This window comes from Leptopilina boulardi, unplaced genomic scaffold (assembly GCF_019393585.1).
Source record: "Leptopilina boulardi isolate dan_hultmark-lab unplaced genomic scaffold, ZJU_Lbou_2.1 LbouV2_55, whole genome shotgun sequence".
Lineage (NCBI taxonomy): Eukaryota > Metazoa > Arthropoda > Insecta > Hymenoptera > Figitidae > Leptopilina > Leptopilina boulardi.
In genome coordinates, this window is record NW_026138000.1 from 1,473,685 (window position 1) to 1,499,469 (window position 25,785).

General features: G+C 28.7%; 1 protein-coding gene across 2 annotated transcripts in view; it reads right to left on the reverse strand.

Moving 5' to 3' along the window:
• LOC127290141 (laminin subunit alpha-1) overlaps positions 1-25,785 on the reverse strand; it is a 175,866-nt gene that overhangs the window by 66,569 nt on the left and 83,512 nt on the right. Inside the window, exons 5-13 of one of the 2 annotated variants that reach the window (XM_051318537.1) lie at positions 21,018-21,254; positions 20,676-20,837; positions 19,512-19,808; positions 16,421-16,681; positions 15,771-16,018; positions 14,685-14,922; positions 12,951-13,177; positions 12,568-12,755; positions 10,182-10,463 (exon numbers count right to left, since the gene is read on the reverse strand). In XM_051318537.1, the coding sequence (XP_051174494.1) occupies positions 10,182-10,463; positions 12,568-12,755; positions 12,951-13,177; positions 14,685-14,922; positions 15,771-16,018; positions 16,421-16,681; positions 19,512-19,808; positions 20,676-20,837; positions 21,018-21,254 (2,140 nt within the window). Of the gene's footprint in view, positions 1-10,181; positions 10,464-12,567; positions 12,756-12,950; positions 13,178-14,684; positions 14,923-15,770; positions 16,060-16,420; positions 16,682-19,511; positions 19,809-20,675; positions 20,838-21,017; positions 21,255-25,785 lie in introns of those variants that run through there. The other variant, XM_051318538.1, reaches the window with a different exon arrangement.

Consider the following 25,785-nt stretch of genomic DNA (forward strand, 5'->3'; position numbering starts at 1 on the left):
GATTGATATTAGATTTAGCCTACTTAGAGCCTACTTTGACCCTAGATTGAAACTAGATTCCGTTTTTTTTCTACCTGCTTAGAGCCTACTTAGAGCCTACTTTGAGCCTATATTGAAACTACTTTTAGCCTATTTTGTACCTACTTAGACCCTACTTTGAGCCTAGTTTGTACCTACTTAGAGCCTTCTGTCAGACTATTTTGTACCAACTTACATTTTTCTTTAAGCCTATTTTCTACCTACTTTCACCCTATTTTAAGCCTAGTTTGTAGGATTAAGTAACTATTTTTTAAATCTTTAAAAATTTTTAATTTCTAATCAATTTCCCCCTTAAATTGTCTATTGTTGGATGCACCTACTTTTGCCGGGGTTTATTTAAAGTGAGATGCAACATATGAGAGTTTTGAAAATCAACAGAGAGCCTATTACAGTGATGACCGCTGGCAACATTAATCAACTTTTATCATCAGGAAAGATTAGTTTAATAATGTATTCCATGGGAACATCCAGAGGCAATACGGCGCGAGAGTTTTAATATATATCGTTCATCAAACATATGCATAGTGAACACATATATATATATATATATATATATATAAAAAAACATTTTCTCTCAAGGTAAACCAGAACTCAAGTTAAAAAATATTTTTGGTTCATTCACAAATACGGCATTCAATGAATATATGTCTTCACTATTGTCAAATATGGCAAAAAATGATTTTAAAATTATTTTTTATGAATGAAAAATAAGAATAATTAACATAAGCCTTGATCTAGGAATAATTAAAAAATATCGTAATATTCTAATTATTTTAATCATAATTATAAACGTAATCAAAATATCACAATTATTTAAAAGTATCAAATTGATACTGAAAATATCAAATTAATATAAATTTTTTATATTAATTCGATATTTTTAGTATCAATTTGATACTTTTAATTTAGTGTGATTATAACCGCATAATTACAATTATAAACCATAATTACAATTATAATCATAATTATAACCAAAAAATTTTAATTTTAATCATATAATTATAATCATAATCATAATTCGCACTAATTTAAAAATATCAAATTGGTAACAAAAATATCAAAATAATATTAATTTTTGGTACTAATTTGATATTTTTGGTACCAATTTGATATTTTTGGTATTAATTTGATATTTTTGATACCAATATGATATTTTTGGTACTAATTTGATATTTTTGGTACCAATATGATATTTTTGGTACTAATTTGATATTTTTAGTACCAATTTGATATTTTTGATACCAATATGATATTTTTGGTACTAATTTGATATTTTTGGTACCAATATGATATTTTTGGTACTAATTTGATATTTTTGGTACCAATTTGATATTTTTGATACCAATATGATATTTTTGGTACTAATTTGATATTTTTGGTACCAATATGATATTTTTGGTACTAATTTGATATTTTTGGTACCAATTTGATATTTTTGATACCAATATGATATTTTTGGTACTAATTTGATAATTTTGGTACCAATATGATATTTTTGGTACTAATTTGATATTTTTAGTACCAATTTGATATTTTTGATACCAATATGATATTTTTGGTACTAATTTGATATTTTTGGTACCAATATGATATTTTTGGTACTAATTTGATATTTTTGGTACCAATTTGATATTTTTGATACCAATATGATATTTTTGGTACTAATTTGATATTTTTGGTACCAATATGATATTTTTGGTACTAATTTGATATTTTTAGTACCAATTTGATATTTTTGATACCAATATGATATTTTTGGTACTAATTTGATATTTTTGGTACCAATATGATATTTTTGGTACTAATTTGATATTTTTGGTACCAATTTGATATTTTTCATACCAATATGATATTTTTGGTACTAATTTGATATTTTTGGTACCAATTTGATATTTTTGATACCAATATGATATTTTTGGTACTAATTTGATATTTTTGATACCAATATGATATTTTTGGTACTAATTTGATATTTTTGATACCAATATGATATTTTTGGTACTAATTTGATAATTTTGATACCAATTTAATACTTTTAAATTAGTATGATTATAAATCATAATAATAATAAACAAAATCATAATTATATTTAAATATTAACAAAATACTTTATTATATATTTTTAAAAACAAAATATATTATAAACTTTTTTTTTTAAACTTTTCAAAAAAATTATAATTCTTTGAAACCCTTTCACTATTTATTATATCCACCTTTTATTTATACTATCGCAACTCGTAACTCTATAAATTTTTTTATCGATAGGGTTATAGGGGTCCTCGCCCACGCAAAAGGGAAAGTTGTGGGCGTACAGATATACTTTAGTGAATGAAACCATTTAATTTAACACACACACACATTTATATATATATGTATATATATATTAAAAAATAGCATTTTTTCTAAATATTAATACTAACACCCTTGAGCAAATATTAATTTTCTTTAAAAAAAAAATCTATTTTCAATAAATAATCACGACTTCAAATACACGGAAATTGAATATAAAACGAATATATCCGTTGTTTTCCATTGTCTATTTTTTTCCACCATATATAAGGTTTGATCCTAAGAGAGTATTTTCTAGTATCGTAGGAAGACGACACGAGGGGGGGAGGGCGATTTTCGAATCCTTTGTAACCAGAATGCAGATACTACAACAACGTAACCACCCAATGAGTTTCGCGCGATTGCACTAGAAATTTTATAGGACCAGTATATATATATATATATATATATATATATATACATGCATTTATACTCCTGTATATATATATATATACCCATATCTTTGCCCGCAAGGGTTTCGCGTTCGCATGATTTATGTTGCGGCTTATGCTCTGGGATTTATGATCCCACCGCTTTACTATCTACCACTTCTTTCTTTCTTTCTATCGCTCGCTCTCTTTCTCTTTCCCTCATTCTGCGCACCATTTAGTTCAACCCTCACCCCCCCCCCCTATTTTTTTTCTAAATAGAAAACGCGCATCAATGCTATGCAATTTGTGTCGGTACGATATGGTATACATTGTTACATGCACTAATGACTGCGCGTTAAATTAAACCCTCTTTAAACAATATTTTCATCTCGATACAATAGAAAAAGAAAAAATGCTAAATAGTATTTATTTTAAATCAATTATACTTTACGCTTGTTTTGAGATTATATTAAAACTAGTTTTAGCCTATTTTGTATATTAGACCCTATTTTAAGCCTAGTTTGTGACTATTTAGAGCCTATTTTATGTCTAATTTGACCCTAGATAGATACTAGTTTAAACCTACTTTGACCCTTAATTAAAAAGATTTTTAGTCTATTTTGTACCTACTCAGACCCTACTTTGACCCTTAATTGAAACTATTTTTAGTCTATTTTGTAACTATTTAGAGCCTACTTTGACCATAGATTAAAACTAGTTTTAGCCTACTTAGAGCCTACTTTGATCCTAGATTGAAACTAGTTTTAGCCTATTTTGTACGGCTTACCCTACTTTAAGCCTAGTTTGTACTTCCTTAGAACCAACTTTATACCTACTTTGAACCTAGATTGAAACTAGTTTTAGCCTATTTTGAACCTACTTAGACCCTACGTTAAGCCTAGTTTGTATCTGCTTTGTCCTTACTTTTAGCCTAGTTTCTACCTACCTAAACCCTACTTTGAACTTAATTTATACCTTCTTACACCCTAATTTGAGACCTATTTTGTACCTGCGATTTAATTCTAATTTGAGCCAATTTTGGTCTTGAAATTCTACTTTTAACCTAGTTTGTACCTGCTTGGAGCCTATTTTAACCCTACTTTGACGCAATATTAAAACTACTTTTAGTCTATTTTGAACTTGCTTAGTGCCGATTTTGACCCAAGATTGAAACTAGATTCACCTTATTTTCTACTTGTTTAAAGCCAACATTACGCCTACTTTGATCCTAGATTGATACTAGTTTTAGCCTTCTTTGACCCTTGATTGAAAATATTTTTCGCCTATTTTAAGCCTACTTTGATACTATATTTAACATAGTTTTAGCCTATTTTGTACCTTAGACCCTATTTTAAGCCTAGTTTGTACCTATGTAGAGCCTACTTTGACTTTTATCCTAGATTGATACTAGTTTTAGCCTACTTTGACCTTAGATTGAAACTATTTTTCGCCTATTTTGTATCTACTTAGAGCCTAGTTTGTACCTGCTTAGAACCTATTTTAAGCCTACTTTGAAACAATATTTAAACTAGTTTTAGCCTATTTTGTACATTAGACCCTATTTTAAGCTTAGTTTGTACCTATTTAGAGCCTACTTTATGTCTAATTTGACCCTAGATTGATACTAGTTTTAGCCCAACTACTTAGAGCCTACTTTGAGCATAGATTAAAACTAGTTTTAGCCTACTTAGATTCTAGATTGAAACTAGTTTTAGCCTATTTTGTATGGTAAACTCTACTTTAAGCCTAGTTTGTACTTCCTTAGAGACAACTTTATGTCTACTTTGAGACCTATTTTGTACCTGCGATTTAATTCTAATTTGAGCCAATTTTGGTCTTGAAATTCTACTTTTAACCTAGTTTGTACCTGCTTGGAGCCTATTTTAACCCTACTTTGACGCTATATTGAAACTACTTTTAGCCTATTTTGAACCTCCTTAGTGCCGACTTTGACCCTAGATTGAAACTAGATTCACCTTATTTTCTACTTGTTTAGAACCAACTTCATGCCTACTTTGATCCTAGATTGATACTAGTTTTCGCCTACTTTGACCCTTGATTGAAACTATTTTTCGCCTATTTTGTATCTACTTAGAGCCTAGTTTGTACCTGCTTAGAGCCTATTTTAAGCCTACTTTGGTACTATACTGAAACTAGTTTTAGCCTATTTTGAACTTAAGAGTTAACTTTGTCCCTAGATGGAATCTAGATTCAGCTTTTATTTTCTACTTGTTTAAAGCCAACTTTCTGCCTACTTTGATCCTAGATTGATACTAGTTTTCGCCTACTTTGACCCTTGATTGAAACTATTTTTCGCCTATTTTGTATCTACTTAGAGCCTAGTTTGTACCTGCTTAGAGCCTATTTTAAGCCTACTTTGGTACTATACTGAAACTAGTTTTAGCCTATTTTGAACTTAGAGCCGACTTTGTCCCTAGATGAAATCTAGATTCAACTTATTTTCTACCTTCTTAGAGCCTACTTTGAGCCTATATTGAAACTAGTTTTAGCCTATTGTCTACCAACTTAAAACCTACTTCACTTTTTCTTATATCCTCTTTTGTGTCCATAGCAAAATGAACGTAATTATTGTTTTTGGTTATTATTTTTTATTCATCATTAATATTAAACAACCTTTTTTTTTTAAAAAAAAAACAAACCACTTTACTTGTTTTTATATCCTCTTTCGTGTTAAAAAAATACTTTTCTAAATAAATGCTGAAATAAAAAATCATTTCTAGATTAGTAAAAATTTCGAAAAACCAAAAATGACATTAAAAATTTTCTACTTACATACATCTCCACCGAAAATGAATTCAAAATCCGCTAAAAAAGACTAATTTCATATATATATATATATATATATATATATATATATATATATATGAGCCTATCATCAACGATATAAATTCGAAATTTAACACAAAAAGATAAAGATTGTCTACCAATAAAGTTTACTATATATTACTATATACACTTTGGAGGGAAAAAAAAAGAAAGAAATAAATTCAATATTGAATTTGTCCCCGTGAAAAGAGAGGAAGGAGGTCGATAAACTCCTTGAAATGCGGTGAGTTTGTTGATTTTGTATTATGCAAATCGTTTGACTGTCGCGAGTCCCGATTCTTTTTTTTCCCCTTTCTATATATATATATATATATATATATATATATATATATATATGTAACAAGAGGGACAACACACATCTTTCGTTTAAACGATCGCGGGTGGTGAATCAAGTGATTCTAGCCAAAGATAACACGCTAATGGAGTTTTAATCCCTTGCTAACTAATTGCCAACGAGTACACACACATTTCCGTACTAGAAATAAATTTAAATGTCATACTGATAAGAATCATCGTCTTACAAAATTGTAAGATATACAAGATATTTATTTAATTATTTTTACAACAGATTTTTTTTTTTTTTTTTTTTTGAAACAAATTATATTCTTTTTAAAAAAAAAAAAAAAAACGAAGAGGTTTTAATTACCAAATATTTTTTTAAGGTACAAAAATGATATAACAATTTATTAAATTATTATTATTATTATTATTATTATTATTATTATTATTATTATTATTATTATTATTATTATTATTATTATTATTATTATTATTATTATTAATATTATTATTATTATTAATATTATTATTATTGCTAAAATTGTTGATGATGAAGAATAAGAGCTATTTTGGGATTTTGTAGAGAGAGGAAAAAAAAAAATGATAATATGGATGGTTATCATAATCCTTGCTATATGGAATATAAGGAGGAGATTTATCTGCATTTAGCATCGCTATATAGAATCGATAAGATATTCGCTAGTAAGACCTTGGCCTTAGACCTAGTGTTACAGCAGCAGCATCCCTAGAGAAAATGAGTTATAAGGGACATTAAATACAGTGCCTACCGTCTCACGCGAAAAATTCAGCACGATTCTCCATATTGACTTCTATAAACTGCACGATTTCTCATAAATAAGAATCAAATTTTTTTTCTTATTTATTTTATTCAATAGAAATTATTGGCTATATATATATATATATATATATATATATATAGGAATTATTGAAATTGCGATACTTCTTCTACTACATATAGTATAATTCTACTTTTATCAAAGTTTTCTACCTGCTTAGAGCCTATTTTGAGCCTAGATTGAAACTAGTTTTAGCCTATTTTATACTTTAGATCGTACTCTAAGCCACAGTTTGTACCTGTTTAGAACCTATTTTAAGCCTACTTTGATACTTTATAGAAACTAGTTTTAGCCTATTTTGAACTTGCTTAGAGCCGACTTTGACCCTAGGTTAGAACTAGATTCAGTTTTTTTACCTGCTTAGAGCTTACTTTGAGCATAGATTGATACTAGTTTCAGCCTACTTTGACCCTTGATTGAAACTATTTTTAGCCTATTTTGTACCTACTTAGAGCCTATTTCGACGCTAGATTGAAACTACTTTTAACCTACTTAGAGCCTACTTTGACCCAAGATAGAAACTAGTTTTAGCTTACTTAGAGCCTACTTTGACCCTAGATTGAAACTAGTTTTAGACTATTTTGTACCTTATACTCTACTTTAAGCCTAGTCTGTACTTCCTTCGAGCCTACTTTATGCCTACTTTGACTCTACATTGAAAATAGTTTTAGCCTATTTTGTAGTTTAGATCCTACTTTAAGCCTATTTTTTTACCTACTTAGAGCCTACTTTGAGACTATTTTGTACCTACTTAGAACGAACTTTAAGCCTAGTTTGTACCTAGTTAGAGTCTTCTTTCACACTATTTTATACCTACTTACATCTTACTTTAAGCCTATTTTATACCTTATATTCTACTTTAAGCCTAGTTTGTACTTCCTTAGAGCCAACTTTATGCCTACTTTGAACCTAGATTGAAAATAGTTTTAACATTTTTTGTACCTATTTCGAGCCTACTTTAAGGCTAGTTTCTACCTGCTTAGAGCATGTTTTAAGCCTACTTTGTTACTATATTGAAACTAGTTTAAGCCTATTTTGAACTTGCTTAGAGCCGACTTTGACCCTAGGTTAAAACTAGATTCAGTTTTTTTTTACCTGCTAAGAGCTTACTTTGAGCATAGATTGATACTAGTTTCAGCCTACTTTGACCCTTGATTAAAACTATTTTTAACCTTTTTTTTAACCTACTTAGAGCCTTCTTTGACGCTAGATTAAAACTACTTTTAACCTACTTAGAGCCTACTTTAAACCAAGATAGAAACTAGTTTTAGCTTACTTAGAGCCTACTTTGACCCTAGATTGAAACTAGTTTTAGACTATTTTGTACCTTATACTCTACTTTAAGCCTAGTTTGTACTTCCTTAGAGCCAACTTTATGCCTACTTTGAACCTAGATTGAAAATAGTTTTAACATTTTTTGTACCTATTTGGAGCCTACTGTGAGGCTAGTTTCTACCTGCTTAGAGCATGTTTTAAGCCTACTTTGTTACTATATTGAAACTAGTTTAAGCCTATTTTGAACTTGCTTAGAGCCTACTTTGAGCCTAGATTAATAATAGCTTTAGCCTACTTTGACCCTTGATTGAAACTATTTTTAGCCTTTTTTTAACCTACTTAGAGCCTTCTTTGACGTTAGATTAAAACTACTTTTAACCTACTTAGAACCTACTTTGACCCTAGATTGATATTAGATTTAGCCTACTTAGAGCCTACTTTGACCCTAGATTGAAACTAGATTCAGTTTTTTTTCTAACTGCTTAGAGCCTACTTTGAGCCTATGTTGAAACTAGTTTTAGCCTATTTTATACCTTACACTCTACTTTAAGCCAATTTTTTACTTCCTTTGAGCCAACTTTATGCCTACTTTGACTCTACATTGAAACTAGTTTTAGCCTATTCTGTAGTTTAGATCCTACTTTAAGCCTATTTTGTACCTATTTAGAGCATACTTTCAGCCTATTTTTTACCAACTTAGACCCTATTTTGAGCCTAGTTTGTACCTAGTTAGAGTCTTCTTTCACACTATTTTATACCTACTTACATCTTACTTTAAGCCTATTTTGTACCTTATATTCTACTTTAAGCCTAGTTTATATTTCCTTACAGCCAACTTTATGCCTACTTTGAACCTAGATTGAAAATAGTTTTAACATTTTTTGTACCTATTTGGAGCCTACTTTGAGCCTAGTTTCTACCTGCTTAGAGCATGTTTTAAGCCTACTTTGTTACTATATTGAAACTAGTTTAAGCCTATTTTGAACTTGATTAGAGCCGACTTTAACCCTAGGTTAAAACTAGATTCAGTTTATTTTCTACCTGCTTAGAGCCTACTTTGAGCCTAGATTAATAATAGCTTTAGCCTACTTTGACCCTTGATTGAAACTATTTTTAGCCTTTTTTCTATCTACTTAGAGCCTAGTTTGTACCTGCTTAGAGTCTATTTTAAGCCTACTTTGATACTATATTGAAACTAGTTTTAGCCTATTTTGTAGTTTTTATCCTACTTTAAGCCTATTTTGTACCTATTTAGAGCATACTTTTAGCCTATTTTTTACCAACTTAGACCCTATTTTGAGCCTAGTTTGTACCTGGTTAGAGTCTTCTTTCAGACTATTTTGTACTTAATAATAATTTAATTGAATTATTTTATTGTAGGATAATTGTATATTGATATTGTTTCTAATTGCAGGAAACAATTTGTTATCTAATATTTTTTGATAAATATCACAGAAAATTATAAGGTATTAAAATAAGTTGCAACATTTATTATTTTAATCTAATTTTGCTTATTTTAATAACAAAATGGATTAAATAATCCAATAATAAGCGTTATAATAATAATAATAATAAATACTAAGGGTTGCAGGTGATTTTAATGCCTCTTAATTTTCTGTGTATATTTATTTTAGAAAATTGAAATAGAGTACGGATTTACAGAAAGAGCGCGGGTATAAAGGTATAAAAGCGACTCGTTAGTTGGAGATGTCTCTTGCAAAAGGCAAGTTTCCAATTCTGAGAAAAACACAGATACACAAACACAGAGCATGTCGATTTCAAACTCGATTCCCATTTTGATAAGCGACGATCCAAGTGATAAGCACTTGTATATATATATATATATATACTTCAAAGGTACGAAGAAGCCTTTTTGTTGGCAAACGATACCGCCTCTCTTTTTATTTCACAATCTCTGCCCCGCATTGAATATGTGAAAAATTCTCAACTTTCTGCGCTTTTATCGAAGAGTTAAGGAAAAAAATATCTCTCTCTCTCTCGAAATTAATCATTATTAATAATTTTTTTTTGTTATCCAATTATAAATTTTTAAATTTCTTATGTGAAATTGTAATTATAAGAAAATAATTTATTTTGTTTTTTTTGTAAAAAATTTGTGATTTTATAGGAAAAGATAAATTTTTAATTGTATAAATTTTTTTTTAAAAAAATATTTTCTACTCACTTGTGCAGCCCATTTCCGATAATCCATAATGATCGATTTCACATTGACTGCAACGAATTCCAGAGACGCCTGTTTTACAATTACATTCGCCTGTTATTGGATCACAACGTCCATCGATAGAGCCAAAATCACAGTCACATTCAATGCAACCTGCAGTGATATTTCCATATCCCTCGATACAAGATGAACAATCGCGTCCATCGAATAAAGATTTACAGGAGCATTGGCCCGTTTTTATATCACAAACATCGGAACTACTGCCAACAGGGTCGCATTTACAGGCTGGTGAAGAAAAAAAAATTAATTCAAAGAAAAATCTTTCTTTTTTTTTTTTTTTTTTATTGTGAACCTTAATTTAATTCTTTAAAATTGAAAATATAAATAATAAATAATTAAAAAAATATTAACAGATTAAAATTAGAAAATGTTATCAACTATAAATTCTAAACAATTATATAATTTCTAGACAAATAGAAATTAAATAGAAATTTTTATAAATATAATTATTCTTGTGTGAAAATTTCGCCAAGGACTAGATCGGGACCGGAACTGGCTGCCCTATTAGAGAATGAAACGCCGCGCCTAATGTGGCCCTAATTAGGAAATCCACATTTTCTGGCCGCCCTGATTTGAGCCTAATCAGATGTGGCGTTTCATTCCCTACCACGGCCCTGGTAGGGAAATTTCTAACTACTATTTTATTATAATAGGAGCCATTCAAGTATTACCCTAGATTAAAACTAGTTTTAGCCTATTTTAAACCTACTTAGACCCTACGTTAAGCCTAGTTTGTATCTGCTTTGTCCTTACTTTGAGCCTAGTTTCTACCTACCTAGATCCTATTTTGAGCCTACTTAGACCCTACGTTAAGCCTAGTTTGTATCTGCTTTGTCCTTACTTTGAGCCTAGTTTCTACCTATACCTACACCCTATTTTGAGCCTAATTTGTACCTTCTTACACCCTAATTTGAGTCTTATTTTGTACCTGATTTAATTCTACTTTGAGCCTATTTGGAGCTTGAAATTCTACTTTTAACCTAGTTTGTACCTGCTTGGAGCCTATATTAAGCCTACTTTGACGCTATATTGAAACTACTTATAGCCTATTTTGAACCTCCTTAGTGCCGACTTTGACCCTAGATTGAAACTAGATTCACCTTATTTTCTACTTGTTTAAAGCCAACTTTATGCCTACTTTGAGCCTAGATTGATATTAGTTTTAGCCTACTTTGACCCTTAATTGAAACTATTTTTCGCCTACTTTGTATCTACTTAGAGCCTAGTTTGTACCTGCTTAGAGCCTATTTTAAGCCTACTTTGATACTATATTGAAACTAGTTTTAGCCTATTTTAAACTTAGAGCCAACTTTGTCCCTAGATGGAATCTAGATTCAGCTTATTTTCTACTTGTTTTAAGCCAAGTTTATGCCTACTTTGATCCTAGATTGATACTAGTTTTAGCCTACTTTGACCCTTAATAGAAACTATTTTTCGCCTATTTTGTATCTACTTAGAGCCTAGTTTGTACCGGAACTGGCTGCCATATTAGGGAATGAAACGCCACGCCTACTGTGTTCCTAATTAGGAAATCCACATTTTCTGGCCGCCCTGATTTGAACCTAATCAGATGTGGCGTTTCATTCTCTACCAGGGCCCTGGTAGGGAAATTTCTAACTACTATTTTATTATATTAGGGGCCATTCAAGTATTACGTAAGCATATTTTCAAGGTTTTTGGACCCCCCCACCCTCCCCAAAATAAGTAAATTGTAATGGAAAAAATAAAAATTTTGTATGGTGCGTAAGCAACTGAGGAACCCCTCCCCTCCCCTTAGATGCTTACGTAATACTTGAATGACCCCTTATATATTATAATAGGGGCTGTTCATAAAATACGTAACGCTTCCAGGGGTCAAAGGGGGGGGGGGTTTCAAGCTTTTTGTTACGGTAGCCAAAAAAAATGGCGCTAATATATGTAACTGTGCATTAGATAGAGGGGGAGGTGAAGGAGTTTGAAATTTCCCAAAAAAAAGCGTTACGTATTTTTTGAACATTTCCTAATAACCCTTATAACTACCATGCAATTACGATTTGGTCTTCAGTTAAAAAATCCTTTTTTTATATCAGATTATATTCACTTTTATATTCATTTCTTTCATTGTTTATGTTTAATAATAAAAAGGTTTGATCTATTCTATATATAAATATAGTTTTCTATATTTTATATATTCTAACCTTGAATTTCTCTGTAACAAATTATAAAAAATAAATTAAAAAACAAATATAAATTTAAAAAAAAAAAAAAAATTATAAATAACACAATAATAGGGGAAAAAATAAACTAGAAAATTACTATTTTATATAATAGAAAAATAAATTATACATACGCATACAATTTCGCTCCAATGGTTCACCATAGTGGGCTGGTTTACATTTTTCACAACTCCAACCAATGGTATTGCCTAAACACTCCAGACAACGTCCTGTTTCCTGATCGCATGATCCACCACCGCAGGGACATTGTTTACAATTTCCACCGGGAATTAAAGGATTTCCAAAATATCCCACATCGCAACTGTGAAAAATTAAATAATATTAATTGTGGAAAAATGATTTAGAATTTTTTTTCTCTCATTAAAATAATTGAAATAATAATGAAAATTTTTATTTATATACAACAAAACTATTTTGAGGTTATGTGAAAAAAAAAGTTGCCAACATTAATTAAACAATAAATATAAAAAAAAAAATGTAAAATTATTTTCATTACCTTTCACAATGATCACCTGTATAACCAACTGGACATTGTGTACAAACATAACCACTAAAAATATTGCCAGGATCTTCGAGTTGACAATTGGGACTAAAATTATTCGATGCAATTGAAAGTGGACATGCACATTTTTTACAATCCTCAGGTGTTCCTTTTGCGGCATCACCATAGTAACCTATTGCACATCGATCACATCTTGGACCAATTGTATTGTGTTCACATTTCTAAATAATAAAAGAAGTTTCAAAAAATTACAAAATTTTATACAACTTTATTATTATTTCAAAAACATTTTTTTTTTTAAATACTGTCGGTTGGTTTTTCTAGTCCTCACTAGCCAAAATCTCCACTTGCCATTTGTTATAATTGTTGTCAACTACCGCACCCTGCTCTAGAAGAAAATTTAGTGACTTTATTTTGTTAAAAGTAAAAGTTACTATAAGGTTACTAAATTTACACTAGAACAGGGTGCGGTAGTTAACGACAATTATGACAAATGGCGAGTGGGGACAATGGAAACCAACCTCTACTTCCGGTATAACGGTTTTTTTTTTAAAAGTCGTGACACTTCTATAATAATTTTATTAGTTCGTGGCTGGTTACACTATATGCCATAAATTAATAAAATTATTCTAAAAGTGTCACGAATTTTCCAAATGTTTAATGAATATATACTAATAGAAAAATTTTAATTTTTGTTTCAGATGACTCTATATGGACACCAAAGAGGGTAGAAGAAAAAGGTTTGTTTTATATTAATGATGAATAAATAACATTACCAAAAAAAAAAACAATAATTAAGTCCACTTTGCTATGGACACGAAAGAGAATATAATTATTTAATTATTATTAATTTATTTATAATTAATTAATTTAAATTATTCAATTTCAAAAAATTATTTTTAATTTAATTTTTAAAATTTTTATTTTTTTTATCCAAAAGTCATGTTAATTAATTTTTGATATTTATTTTCTTTTCATGTAAATAAAATTAAAAGTTATTTATTTAATTTTTTCTCAACTTTTTTTTGCTATTAATTACACTATATGCAATAAATTAATAAAATTATTCTAAAAGTGTCACGAATTTTCCAAATGTCATCAAACCGAAATTTACAGTATTTATAGAATTTAATTTTTTTTAGTTACTTTTTTCTTTATTTAAAAAAAAAACTTATATAGAGAGAAAAAATTAGAATATTATGTTTTGTTCAACACCTGAAGGAAAAATACAATTTTACATGTGTGTAGAACAAGTGGCGCCATCTAGCGGAATTATTTCTAAGTTTTAAGAGTATTTAAAAAAAAAATTAATAAACTAAAGGTCTAAGCACAATAATTTCATAAATGTGATATACATGAGATAAAAAAGGATAGAGATATACTTTTGTCCTCTTTTATCTCACGTAGAAAGTTTAAGAATTAATTATGGCTTTAAACTACAATTTTAGCTATTTGATTTTTTCAGTGAAAAATTTTTTTTTTCAATTGGACAACATAACCATAAAATATATATTCAGCAAAGCAGAAGGTAAATTATTTTTTAAAATAGAAAAAAATATCTAAATTTAGAAAAAGAAAAAAATATTTTTATCTAAATTTAGGAAAAGAAATATTTCATAAAAATAATAATAATAATACTAATAATAATAATAATAATAATAATAATAATAATAATAATAATAATAATAATAATAATAATAATGATGATATATAGAAGAAAAAACTTACATGACATTCGCTGACTAAAACATCACAAGAAGAGGAATGTCCATTGCAATCACATTTTATGCATTCGTGTCGATTTCCTTCATTTGAATCATTGCCATCAGCTTTAACATAACCCCATTCGCATTTCTCGCACGATAATCCTGTATATCCTTTAGGACATTTACAAACTTCCACAAGACTTTCTTTTTCATCGAAATTTTTTGTTATTTCACCAATTGGCAATTCAGCTGATACTATACTAAAAATTGCATTAAATATTTATTAATTTTTATAAAACACAATTAATTATTATTATTATTATTAAAATTTTTTTTCTATAATTAATTAAATTTAAAAATTAAAATTATTTAATTATTATTAATTTTTTTTATAATTACTTAATTTAACAAATTTGAATTATTTAATTATTAATTTATTTAGAATTAATTAATTTAATAATTTAAATTATTTATTTACAAAGAAACATGAAAATAAATATCAAATTTACTCTATAGACATCAAAAAGTGTATAAGAAAAAGTAAAACGGTTTTTAGAAGAAAAAAATGTTTAATGAATATACTAATAGAAAAATTTTAATTTTTGTTTCAGATGACACTATGGACACCAAAGAGGGTAGAAGAAAAAGGTTTGTTTTATATTAATGATGAATAAATAACATTACCAAAAAAAAAACAATAACTATGGACACAAAACAGAATATAATTATTTAATTATTATTATTAATTTATTTATAATTAATTAATTTAAATTATTCTATTTCAAAACATTATTTTTAATTTAATTTTAAAAATTTTTATTTATTTTTTTTTATCCAAAAGTCATGTTATATAATTTTTGATATTTATTTTCTTTTCATGTAAATAAAATTAAAAGTTATTTATTAAATTTTTTCTCAACTTTTTTTTTGTGCTATTAATTTCTTTAATAAATTTTATAATATAATTATTAAGAAAATTAAAATTTATAATTGAAAAATTTTCAGTTAATCAATAATAATTATTAACTTTTTTTTTTAATTATAATGTAATTATTAATAATTAATTTTTGGTAAAATTATATTTTTAAAAGAAAAAAATCTCTCTCACCTTCCTTCAATTTGCTCAGAATGATATTGAGCTCTGACTAAAATATATTTGACATCAGCCAAAATGCTTAACATTTCATTTTTCGTCACAGCTCTTCCTTTATAATCCATTGTCCATGATCTTGTATCTAAATCTTGTATTGAAGCAGGAACATGATGCCATCCTTGTTCTAATAATGGCACCGTTATTACAGCATCCTGATTAATATATCTTTCCTCTCCATAAGCAATTCGCATTTTATTTCTTCCCTATTTGAATAAATAAAATTATTATTTTTCAAAATTTATTTCTATAATAATAAAAATAATTATTATAATTTTTTTTATTATAACAATAATAAATATTATATAATAGTATTATTTTTATAATAAAAATAAAAAATAATAATAATAATAATAAGAATAATAATCACACTAATTTAAAAGTACCCAATTGATACTAAAAATACCAAATTCACATAAAAATTTGAATCAACTTGATACTTTTAAATTAGTGTGATAATAATAATTGTTATTATTATTATTTATATGTATTATATATTATTATTTATTTATTATATTAAAATAATTTTATTTTTTTTTTTTTGATAAAAAAATGTTAAAAATAAAATTTAAAAGTGATGAACTCTTTTTTTTTACGTTTATACTTACGATAAGTAAAAGATTCGGTTGAATTGTTGGTACACCACTTGTGTCTCCACGCATGACAACCCAAGTGACAGAAAATGTGAAATTACTCCCGTAGGAGGACAAACGATTTCCGGTGTAAAATTTGGGCGCAAGCCAAAATGGACTTTCATAATCAACTTCAAATGCCGCTATAGTTAACCAACCACGATCTGTATCCAATGTTGGACTCACAATTCTTGAACCATTAATATCGCTTACTTGCCAATCATTCATTATTGACACCTGTAAAAATTAAAAAAATTCACAACAAAAAAAAAAATTTAATTTCCACATTTACCATAAAAGACCTTTTCATTATTAAATTAAAAAAATTAATTTTAATATTTTTTTGTTGAAGAAAATTTTATTTTGTGCAAAATTAATTAAATTAAAAAATAAATTACAAAAAGAAATTAAAAAATATTAATAATTTTATCTTATATTTTCAATTTAAAATTTATTTTAATTTAATGAATATTGAATTGAATATTTAATAATAATAATAATAATAATAATAATAATAATAATAATTGAATATTTATTAAATATATGTAAATGGGCGACGAGAAAAAAAAGAGTGTCATTTAAAAATTAATTTACATGTTAAACAATATTTAAAAGTCGAGCAATTTGTTTTCAAGTTCTTTTTTTCATTTCTCTATTTACGATGTGTTCATCGACTCCTCTTATTCATTTATAAATATCGTAACGAGACTGTTAAAAAAAAAATATTGTCACTCGACAGCATAATCACAGTGTCTCTCTCTCTCTCTCTCTCTCTCTCTCTCTCTCTCTCTCTCTCTCTCTCTCTCTCTCTCTCTCTTGGATATATTAAACAGAATCTGATAAATATAGATAGATATCAACATCATACGCCAGTTTATTGCTCCAGGGGCAACAAGATGATGATATCATAACTCGTTTATGTAAAATTCTGTATTTTTTTTTCAATATTTTATACAATTGAGACTTTATATTTTCCGCATACTAACAAGACTGTATAAATAATGGGTACGAAATTAATTTTTAAAAAAATTTTTATTTTATAGAATTTTCAGTAAGTTGAGCTTTTTATTTGTCAAAATTTAAATGTGTTCTAATTTTCATTTTTCAACATTTTTATTTCAAATGACACTATGGACACACGAAAGAGGATAGAAAAGAAAGTAGAAGTGGATTTAAAAAAAAAGTGTGTTTTATATTAATGATGAATAAATAACATTAACAAAAAACAAAAATTAAGTCCACTTTGCTATGGACACAAAAGAGGATATCAGAAAAAGTGAGGAGAATATCAAAAAAAAGGTTTGTTTTATATTAATGATGAATAATGAATAAAATTGATGAAAAACATAATAATTAGAACCAAATTATTAAGCTCGATTAATCCTTTAGTTTTAACCTATTTTGTACTTATTTAGAGCCCACTTTGACCCAAGATTGATATAAGTTTTAGCATACTTTGATTGATTGTAATTAAAGCCTACTTTGATCACAGTTTAAAACTAGTTTTACCCTACTTTGACCCTAGATTGAACTAGTTTTAGCCAACTTTCACCCAAAATTGATATTAGTTTTGACTACTTTGAGCCTACTTTGACCCCAGATTGAATTTAGTTTAAGGCTTTTTTGTGCACACTTAGAGCCTACTTTTACCCAAAGATTGATATTAGTTTTAACCTACTTTTACCCAAGATTGATACTAGTTATAGCCTACTTTGACCCTACTTTGAAACTAGTTTTAGCCTACTTTGACCCTACTCTGAAACTAGTTTTAGCCTACTTTGACCCCAGGTTAATACTAGTTCTGCCTACTTTGACCCTAGATTAATATTAATTTTAGCCTACTTAGACCCTAGTTTAAAAATAGTTTTAGCCTACTTTAACCCTAGATTTATATTAGGTCTGCATACTTTGAGCCTACTTTGACCCTAGATTGATATTAATTTAAGCATACTTTGAGCCTACTTTGTCCCTAGATTTATACTAGTTTTGCCTACTTTGAGCCTACTTTGACCCTAATTTTAACCTACTTTGTGCCCGCTGTGACCCTACATTAAAAATAGTTTTAGCCAACTTTGAACCAAGATTGATACTAGTTTTACCTACTTTGAGCCTAATTTAACCCTAGATTGATATTAATTTTAGCCTACTTTGAGCCTACTTTAACCCAAAATTGAAATTAGTTTTAGCCTTCTTTGACCCCAGATTGAACCTCATTTTTTTGTGCCTACTTAGAGCCTACTTTTACCCAAGATTGATACTAGTTTTAGCCTACTTTGACCCAAGATAGATACTAGTTATAGCCTACTTTGACCCTACTTTAAAACTAGTTTTAGCCTACTTTGACCCTAGATTAATACTAGTTTTGCCTACTTTAACCCTAGATTAATATTAATTTTAGCCTACTTTGACCCTAGTTTGAAACTAGTTTTAGCCTATTTGATCCTAGATTGTTACTAGTTCTGCCTACTTTGCCCCTAGATTGATATTAATTTAAGCCTACTTTGTCCCTAGATTTATACTAGTTTTGCCTACTTTGAGCCTACTTTGACCCTAACTGTAGCCTACTTTGTGCCTGCTGTGACCCTATATTAAAAATAGTTTTAGCCTACTTTGAACTAGTTTTAGCCAACTTTGAACCAAGATTGATAATAGTTTTACCTACTTTGACCCTAGATTGATATTAATTTTAGCCTACTTTGACTCTAGTTTGAACTAGTTTTAGCCAACTTTGAGCCGACTTTTACCCTAGATTGTTCCTAATTTTAGGCTACTTTGACCCAAAATTTCTAATAGAAAATTCTAATAAAATTCTATTAAATTAAATTTTAAACAAAAATTTTCAATAAAAATTACTAAAATTTGCATATAAAAATTAATAAAAGTTGCATATAAAAATTAATAAAAGTTGCATCAAAAATTGGTAAAATTTGAATTAGGCGAAAAAAAAAATTGTTCAATTAAAATTTGAAATTAAATTTAAAAAAAATTTCTTGTTAAATTAAAAAAAACTTAAAAAATTATTTAATTTGAAAAATATTTTTGTTTTTTTTTTTTTTATTCTAATTACCGTTTTAAAAGTCATTTTTGCTGAATGGCATTCGTCAACGATACCCGAACAATAGCAAGGCGAACATCCTTGAATGTTATCCTTGTTGAGAGCAAAAAATCCTGGTTTACAACGATCGCAAAATTCACCATTGACATTTGTTTTACATTGACATGCGCCTTCACAATTTTTTGTCAATAAACTTCCTCTCTCATCGCAGGGACATGGTGAACAATCGGGAAAACGACGATAACCCTCGGCACATTGATCACAGCGAAAGCCGGAAAATCCTTTCTTGCACTCGCAGGTACCTGCTACCTGAAACATTCAGAGATATCAAATTTTTTCATTCTCACATATTTTTTTTTTTTTTTTTTTTTTTTTTTTTTTTTTGTTAAATTTCATTTTGTCTGAATTTTCAAATTGTCATGAATTATTTTTTCAATTCTCAAAACTGCGAAAGAATTTTCGATTATTAACAAAAAATTCGTCAATTTCCAAAGAAACATAATCTACAAAACCAATTTTAGGCGCGAGTTTCAAAAATTCAAAGAAACATAACCTAAAAAACCGATTTTAGGCGCGAATTTCAAAAATCCAAAGAAACATAACCTAAAAAACCGATTTTAGGCGCGAGTTTCAAAAATCCAAAGAAACATAACCTAAAAAACCGATTTTAGGCGCGAGTTTAAAAAATCCGTTGAATCAGAATATTTTGCTAATTTTTGATTGGTCGAATTTTTGAAAATTCGCGCTTAAAATCGGTTTTCTAGGTTATGTTTGTTTGGATTTTTGATATATTCGTGCCTAAAATCAGTTTTCTAGGTTATGTTTGATCGAACATTTCGAAAATTTGACACAATATTTTAATAAATTCTGATTGTGTGGAATTTTTTTTTTTTCGAAATCTTTTTTGTAGAGGTTATGTTTGTTTGGACAATTTAAAATTTCTGTCAAATAAAACTTTGCTACATTAAAATTCAGTTAATGCATTAAAAAAAGAAAATTCTGCTATTGAATTATAAAAAAATAACGAATAATTCGAAAATGAAAATTGGACTATAAGAAAAATTCTTTAAATTTTTTGAAATAAAAAATTCTAACTAATAAATTTTATGAAATGTGCTCCTACTTTTTTTCTGTTTTTTTTTTTTTTTTGGGTAAATATATTTGAAGAAAACTTGCCTTTCCCATTTGAGAGAATGAATCATCAGGAATGCAATATCCAGTGCCTCCAAAGGTATTACAATCGCAGGGTACACAAGGTTCAAGAGCATCTGGTAAAACTCCACTGGGTCTATAATAGCCCTTCTCACATTTCTCGCAATTTATTCCTGTTGTGTGTTCCTAAAAAAAAAAAAAAAAAAAAAAAAAAAAAAAAAATTATATTAAATTCATAATGTATAACTTTTACAATAAATTTTTTGTTTTGTTTCAGATTCAGGGTCTTGAAAAACTTTGATCAGTTAATAGTAAGTAAATTTATAATTAAAAAATAAAATATTAATAAACATAAATTATACATACTGTACAATTTAGACAAACACCTCCACCCTTGTATTTTCCTCGATGATCAAGAGAAAGATTTTGTTCCTCTACTTCTGGATCAAAACGACAAGACGTAGCGTGTCCATGACAATTACATTTTTCACAATGAAATCCTTTACCAGACGTTCCTGATTTCCATGCAATTTGATTGTACATTGGACAGCATTTTTCGCATTGTTCACCACATGTGTGTCGTTCGCATTCACAATCTTGATGCTGAAAACAAAAAAATTTTTTTATTTTACAAATTTATTTTTTCGATTTTCTTTTTTTTTTACTGGAAAATATGTAAATTACTTTGCAATTGACCCGAAGGAGGAGATAAGAAATAGTAAAACGGCTTTGCAAAATTAAAAGCTAAAAGAAAATTTTTAATTTTTTGTTTCAGATGACACTATATGGACACTAAGGAGGGTACAAGAAAAAAAGAAGATATATTTAGAAAAAAAGGTTGTTTTATATTAATGATGAATAAATAAAGAAGTAAATCTAAAAAAAAAAATTGGTTATGGACACGAAAGATATAAGAAAAAATGAGGGGGGTTTCAAAAGAAAAAGGTTGTTTTATATTAATGATGAATAATATAAATAAAATTAGTGAAAAACAATGTCCAATTTGATAAGGTCAATTAATCCTTTAGTTTGAGCCCATTTTGTATCTATTTAGAGCATACTTTGACCCTAGATTAATACAACATTTAACCTACATTGAGCCTATTTTGACCCTACATTTAAACTAGTTTTAGCATGTTTTGCACCTACTTAGAACCTACTTTGACCCCAGATTGATATTAGTTTTAGCCTAATTTGACCCAAGATTGATACTAGTTATAGCATACTTTGACCCTATATTGAAACTAGTTTTAGCCTATTTTGTACTTAAGACCCTATTTTGTATCTACTTAGAGCTTAATTTAACCCTAGATTGATACCAGATTTAGCCTACATTGAACCTACTTTGACCCTACATTGAAACTAGTTTTAGCCTGTTTTACACCTACTTAGAGCCTACTTTGACCCCAGATTCAATCCAGTTTAAGGCTATTTTTTACCTACTTAGAGCCTACTTTGACCCCAGATTGAATCTACTTTAAAGCTATTTTTTATCTACTTGGAGCCTACTTTTACCCAAGATTGATACTAGTTTTAGCCTACTTTGACCCAAGATTGATACTAGTTATAGCCTACTTTGACCCAAGATTGATACTAGTTATAGCCTACTTCGACCCAAGATTGATACTAGTATTAACCTACTTTGACCCTAGATTGATACTATTATTTTAGCCTACTTCGAGACTAGTTTGTAACTAGTTTTAGCCTACTTTGACCAGAGCTTGATACTAGTATTAGCCTACATAGAGCCTACTTTGACCCTAGATTGAAATTAGTTTTAGCTTACTTTTACCCGAGATTGATACTTGTTTTAACCTACTTTGACCCTCGATTCATACTAGTTTTGCTTATATTAAACTTACGTTGACCGGTACCTAGATTGATACTAATTTTACCCTACTTTGAGCCTACTTTTACCCTATATTGGAATATGTTTTAACCTACATTAACCCCAGATTGAAACTAGTTTTAGCCTATTTTGTACCTACTAACAACCTACTTTGACATTAGATTGAAACCAGTTTTAACCTATTTTTTATCTATTCAGAGCCTTTTTTTACACTAGATGGAATCTAGTTTAAGCGTGTTTAGTATCTACTTGAATCCTACTTTGATCCTAGTTTGAAACTAGTTTAAGTCTACTTTGACCCTAGATTAATACTATTTTTGCCTTTTTTCAGCCTACTTTTCCCCTAGATTGATACTTATTTATTCCACATTGAGCCTAATTTGACCCTAGTTTGAAACTAGTTTAGCCTACTTTTACCCTTGATTGATACTAGTTTTGCCTTCTTTCAGCCTACTTTGCCCCTACATTGATACTAATTTTAGCCTACTTTGAGCCTACTTTTACCCTATATTGAAATTTGTTTTAGTCTACATTAACCCTAGATTGAAACTAGTTTTAGCCTTTTTGTACCTACTAAGAACCTACTTTGACACTTGATTGAAACCAGTTTTAGCCTATTTTGTACCTAATTCAAAGCCTATTTTTACCCCAGATTGAAAATAGTTGAAGCATATTTTCTACCTACTTGGTGCCAATTTTGCCCCTAGATTGATACTAATTTTAGCCCACTTTGAGCCTACTTTGACCCTAGTTTGAAAATAGTTTTTTCCTATTTTGACCCTTGATTGATACTAGTTTTGCCTTCTTTCAGCCTACTTTGCCCCTAGATTGAAACTAATTTTAGCCCACTTTGAGCCTACTTTGACCCTAGTTTGAAACTAGTTTTAGCCTACTTTGACCCTAGATTGATACTAGTTTTGCCTCCTTTTAGCCTACTTTGCCCCCAGATTAATACTAATTTCATCCTATTTTGAGCCTACTTTGAACCTAGATTGAACTTCAATTTCCATTCAATATATCTTTTACAGTAAATCACAATATGTGAAATTTAGAAATAAATTCAGAATTAAGTGTTATTGCAGAATTTGAAAAACATTGGTGTTCATATATATATATATATATATATAAACATTGATCTCGAGAAAATCTGACATGACGCAAGAAAGATATTATCTATTTCATATGCTCGATCAAAAACCTTCATAACCTTGCTTAGGTACTTTTTGTATGACCATATTTGAAAATACATGCGCGCACGGCTTGGTTTAATATTTATTTCGTTTTGTAAGAAAGTGATATCTTTATACGGAAGGCTTATAGGAATTATTTATTTGTGTCATCGCACTGTTATTAGCAAAAAAAAAAAAAAGCAAAAAAAAAAAAAAAAATGAAAAAATATTGAAGATAACGACCCCATATTTTATGGCAACGATTATGTTAATGTGAATTATAAATATGTATGGTACTACTACCATATAATTTGTAGTTTCACGCAAAACAGTTCCTTGAGAGTAGGCAAAAGAGTTTCTCTTCATGTATACCTGGTTGCATTCCTACAGGGATAGTTGATAAAAATGTATTTCTTTAAATTACTGTAGCAAAATTCTAAATTCTCTAAAAATGCAAATTTTTCCAGATAATTAAAAATTAAATTTTTTTTTTTTCAATGTTCGAATTCAAAAATTAACAAAATTTTTTTTTTAAGGCAATTTTTTTCGGCATTAAAAACAAAAAAAAAAAAAAAAAAAAAAATGAAAATAATTAATAGAGGGGTGTCCAAAAATTTTTTGCGAAAGGTATGTACACGTGAAGGTATTTAATCAGCGTCATTGTCTGCGATTGTACAAACTGCGCTTTCTCTGGGCCACGTGTGATGTCTTTGAAAACACACAGCTGCGCTATCTTTTTTTTCTGACATTTGTAGTCATCCATTTTAACATATATGGTTATAACTTACAAAAAACCAAGTGCGTTGTCTTGCGGTCTTATCCCTGCGGGGCTTTAAAAAGACAAAAAAAAAAAAAAAAAAATTAAAAACTAAAAGTTGAAGTGCAGCTCGGATTTAAACGTGACAGTTTCCTACATACTCTCAAGTTTATGTCTCGTTGCGGATCGTTGCGAAATTCTTCGTCTCGGCCATTAGTCAGTAGAGCCGTTATTTTGCCTTTCATAAACTTGGTAACGATCAGATTCAAAAGAAAAATTGTTTATTTCAATTTTTTTGTCCTTCAAAATTTCACAAAATTTTTCAATTTAAAACTCGTATTTTAATGGGACTTTTTAATTATTTAGAATTAGTATTTAGAAAATAGAATCATATTTTTTAGAATGAAATTTTTCGAGTTTTCACCTATTTTTTATCTTAGATCCAACTTTGAACCTAGTTCGTACCAGTTTAGAATCTATTTTGAGCCTATTTTTTGCCTAGATTGAAACTAGTATTGTCTAAATAAGTACAAAATAGGCTCAAACTAGGAATTAAGAAGGTACAAAGTAGGCTCAAACTAGGGTTTAAAAAGGTACAAATTAGGGATTAAAAAGGTACAAACTAGGCTCAAACTAGGGATTAAGAAGGTACAAACTAGGCTCAAACTAGGGATTAAGAAGGTACAAACTAGGCTCAAACTAGGGATGAAGAAGTTCCAAGTAGGCTCAAACTAGGGATTAAGAAGTTACAAAGTAGGCTCAAACTATGGTTTGAAAAGGTAGAAACTAGGCTCAAACTAGGGATTAAGAAGGTACAAACAAGGCTCAAATTCGGGGTAAAGAAGGTACAAACTAGGCTCAAATTCGGGGTAAAGAAGGTACAAACTAGGCTCAAACTAGGGATGAAGAAGTTCCAAGTAGGCTCAAACTAGGGTCAAAGTATTGTCTAAATAGGTACAAACTAGGCTTAAATTTGGGGTAAAGAAGGTACAAACTAAGCTCATTGTAGGGTTTAAAAGGGGTACAAACTAAGCTCAAACTAAGGTTTAAAAAGGTACAAACTAGACTCAAACTAGGGATGATGAAGGTACAAAGTAGGCTCAAACCAGGGATTAAGAAGGTACAAAGTAGGCTCAAACTAGGGTCAAAGTATTGTCTAAATAGGCAGAAACCAGGCTCAAATTATGGGTAAAGGAGGTACAGACTAGACTCAAACTAAGCTTATCCTAGGATTAAAGTAGGGACTAAGCAGATACGAACTAGGATTAAACTAGGGATTAAGAAGGTACAAACTAGGCTCAAAGTAGGGTTTAAAAAGGTACAAATTAGGCTCAAACTACGGTTTAAGAAGGTACAAAC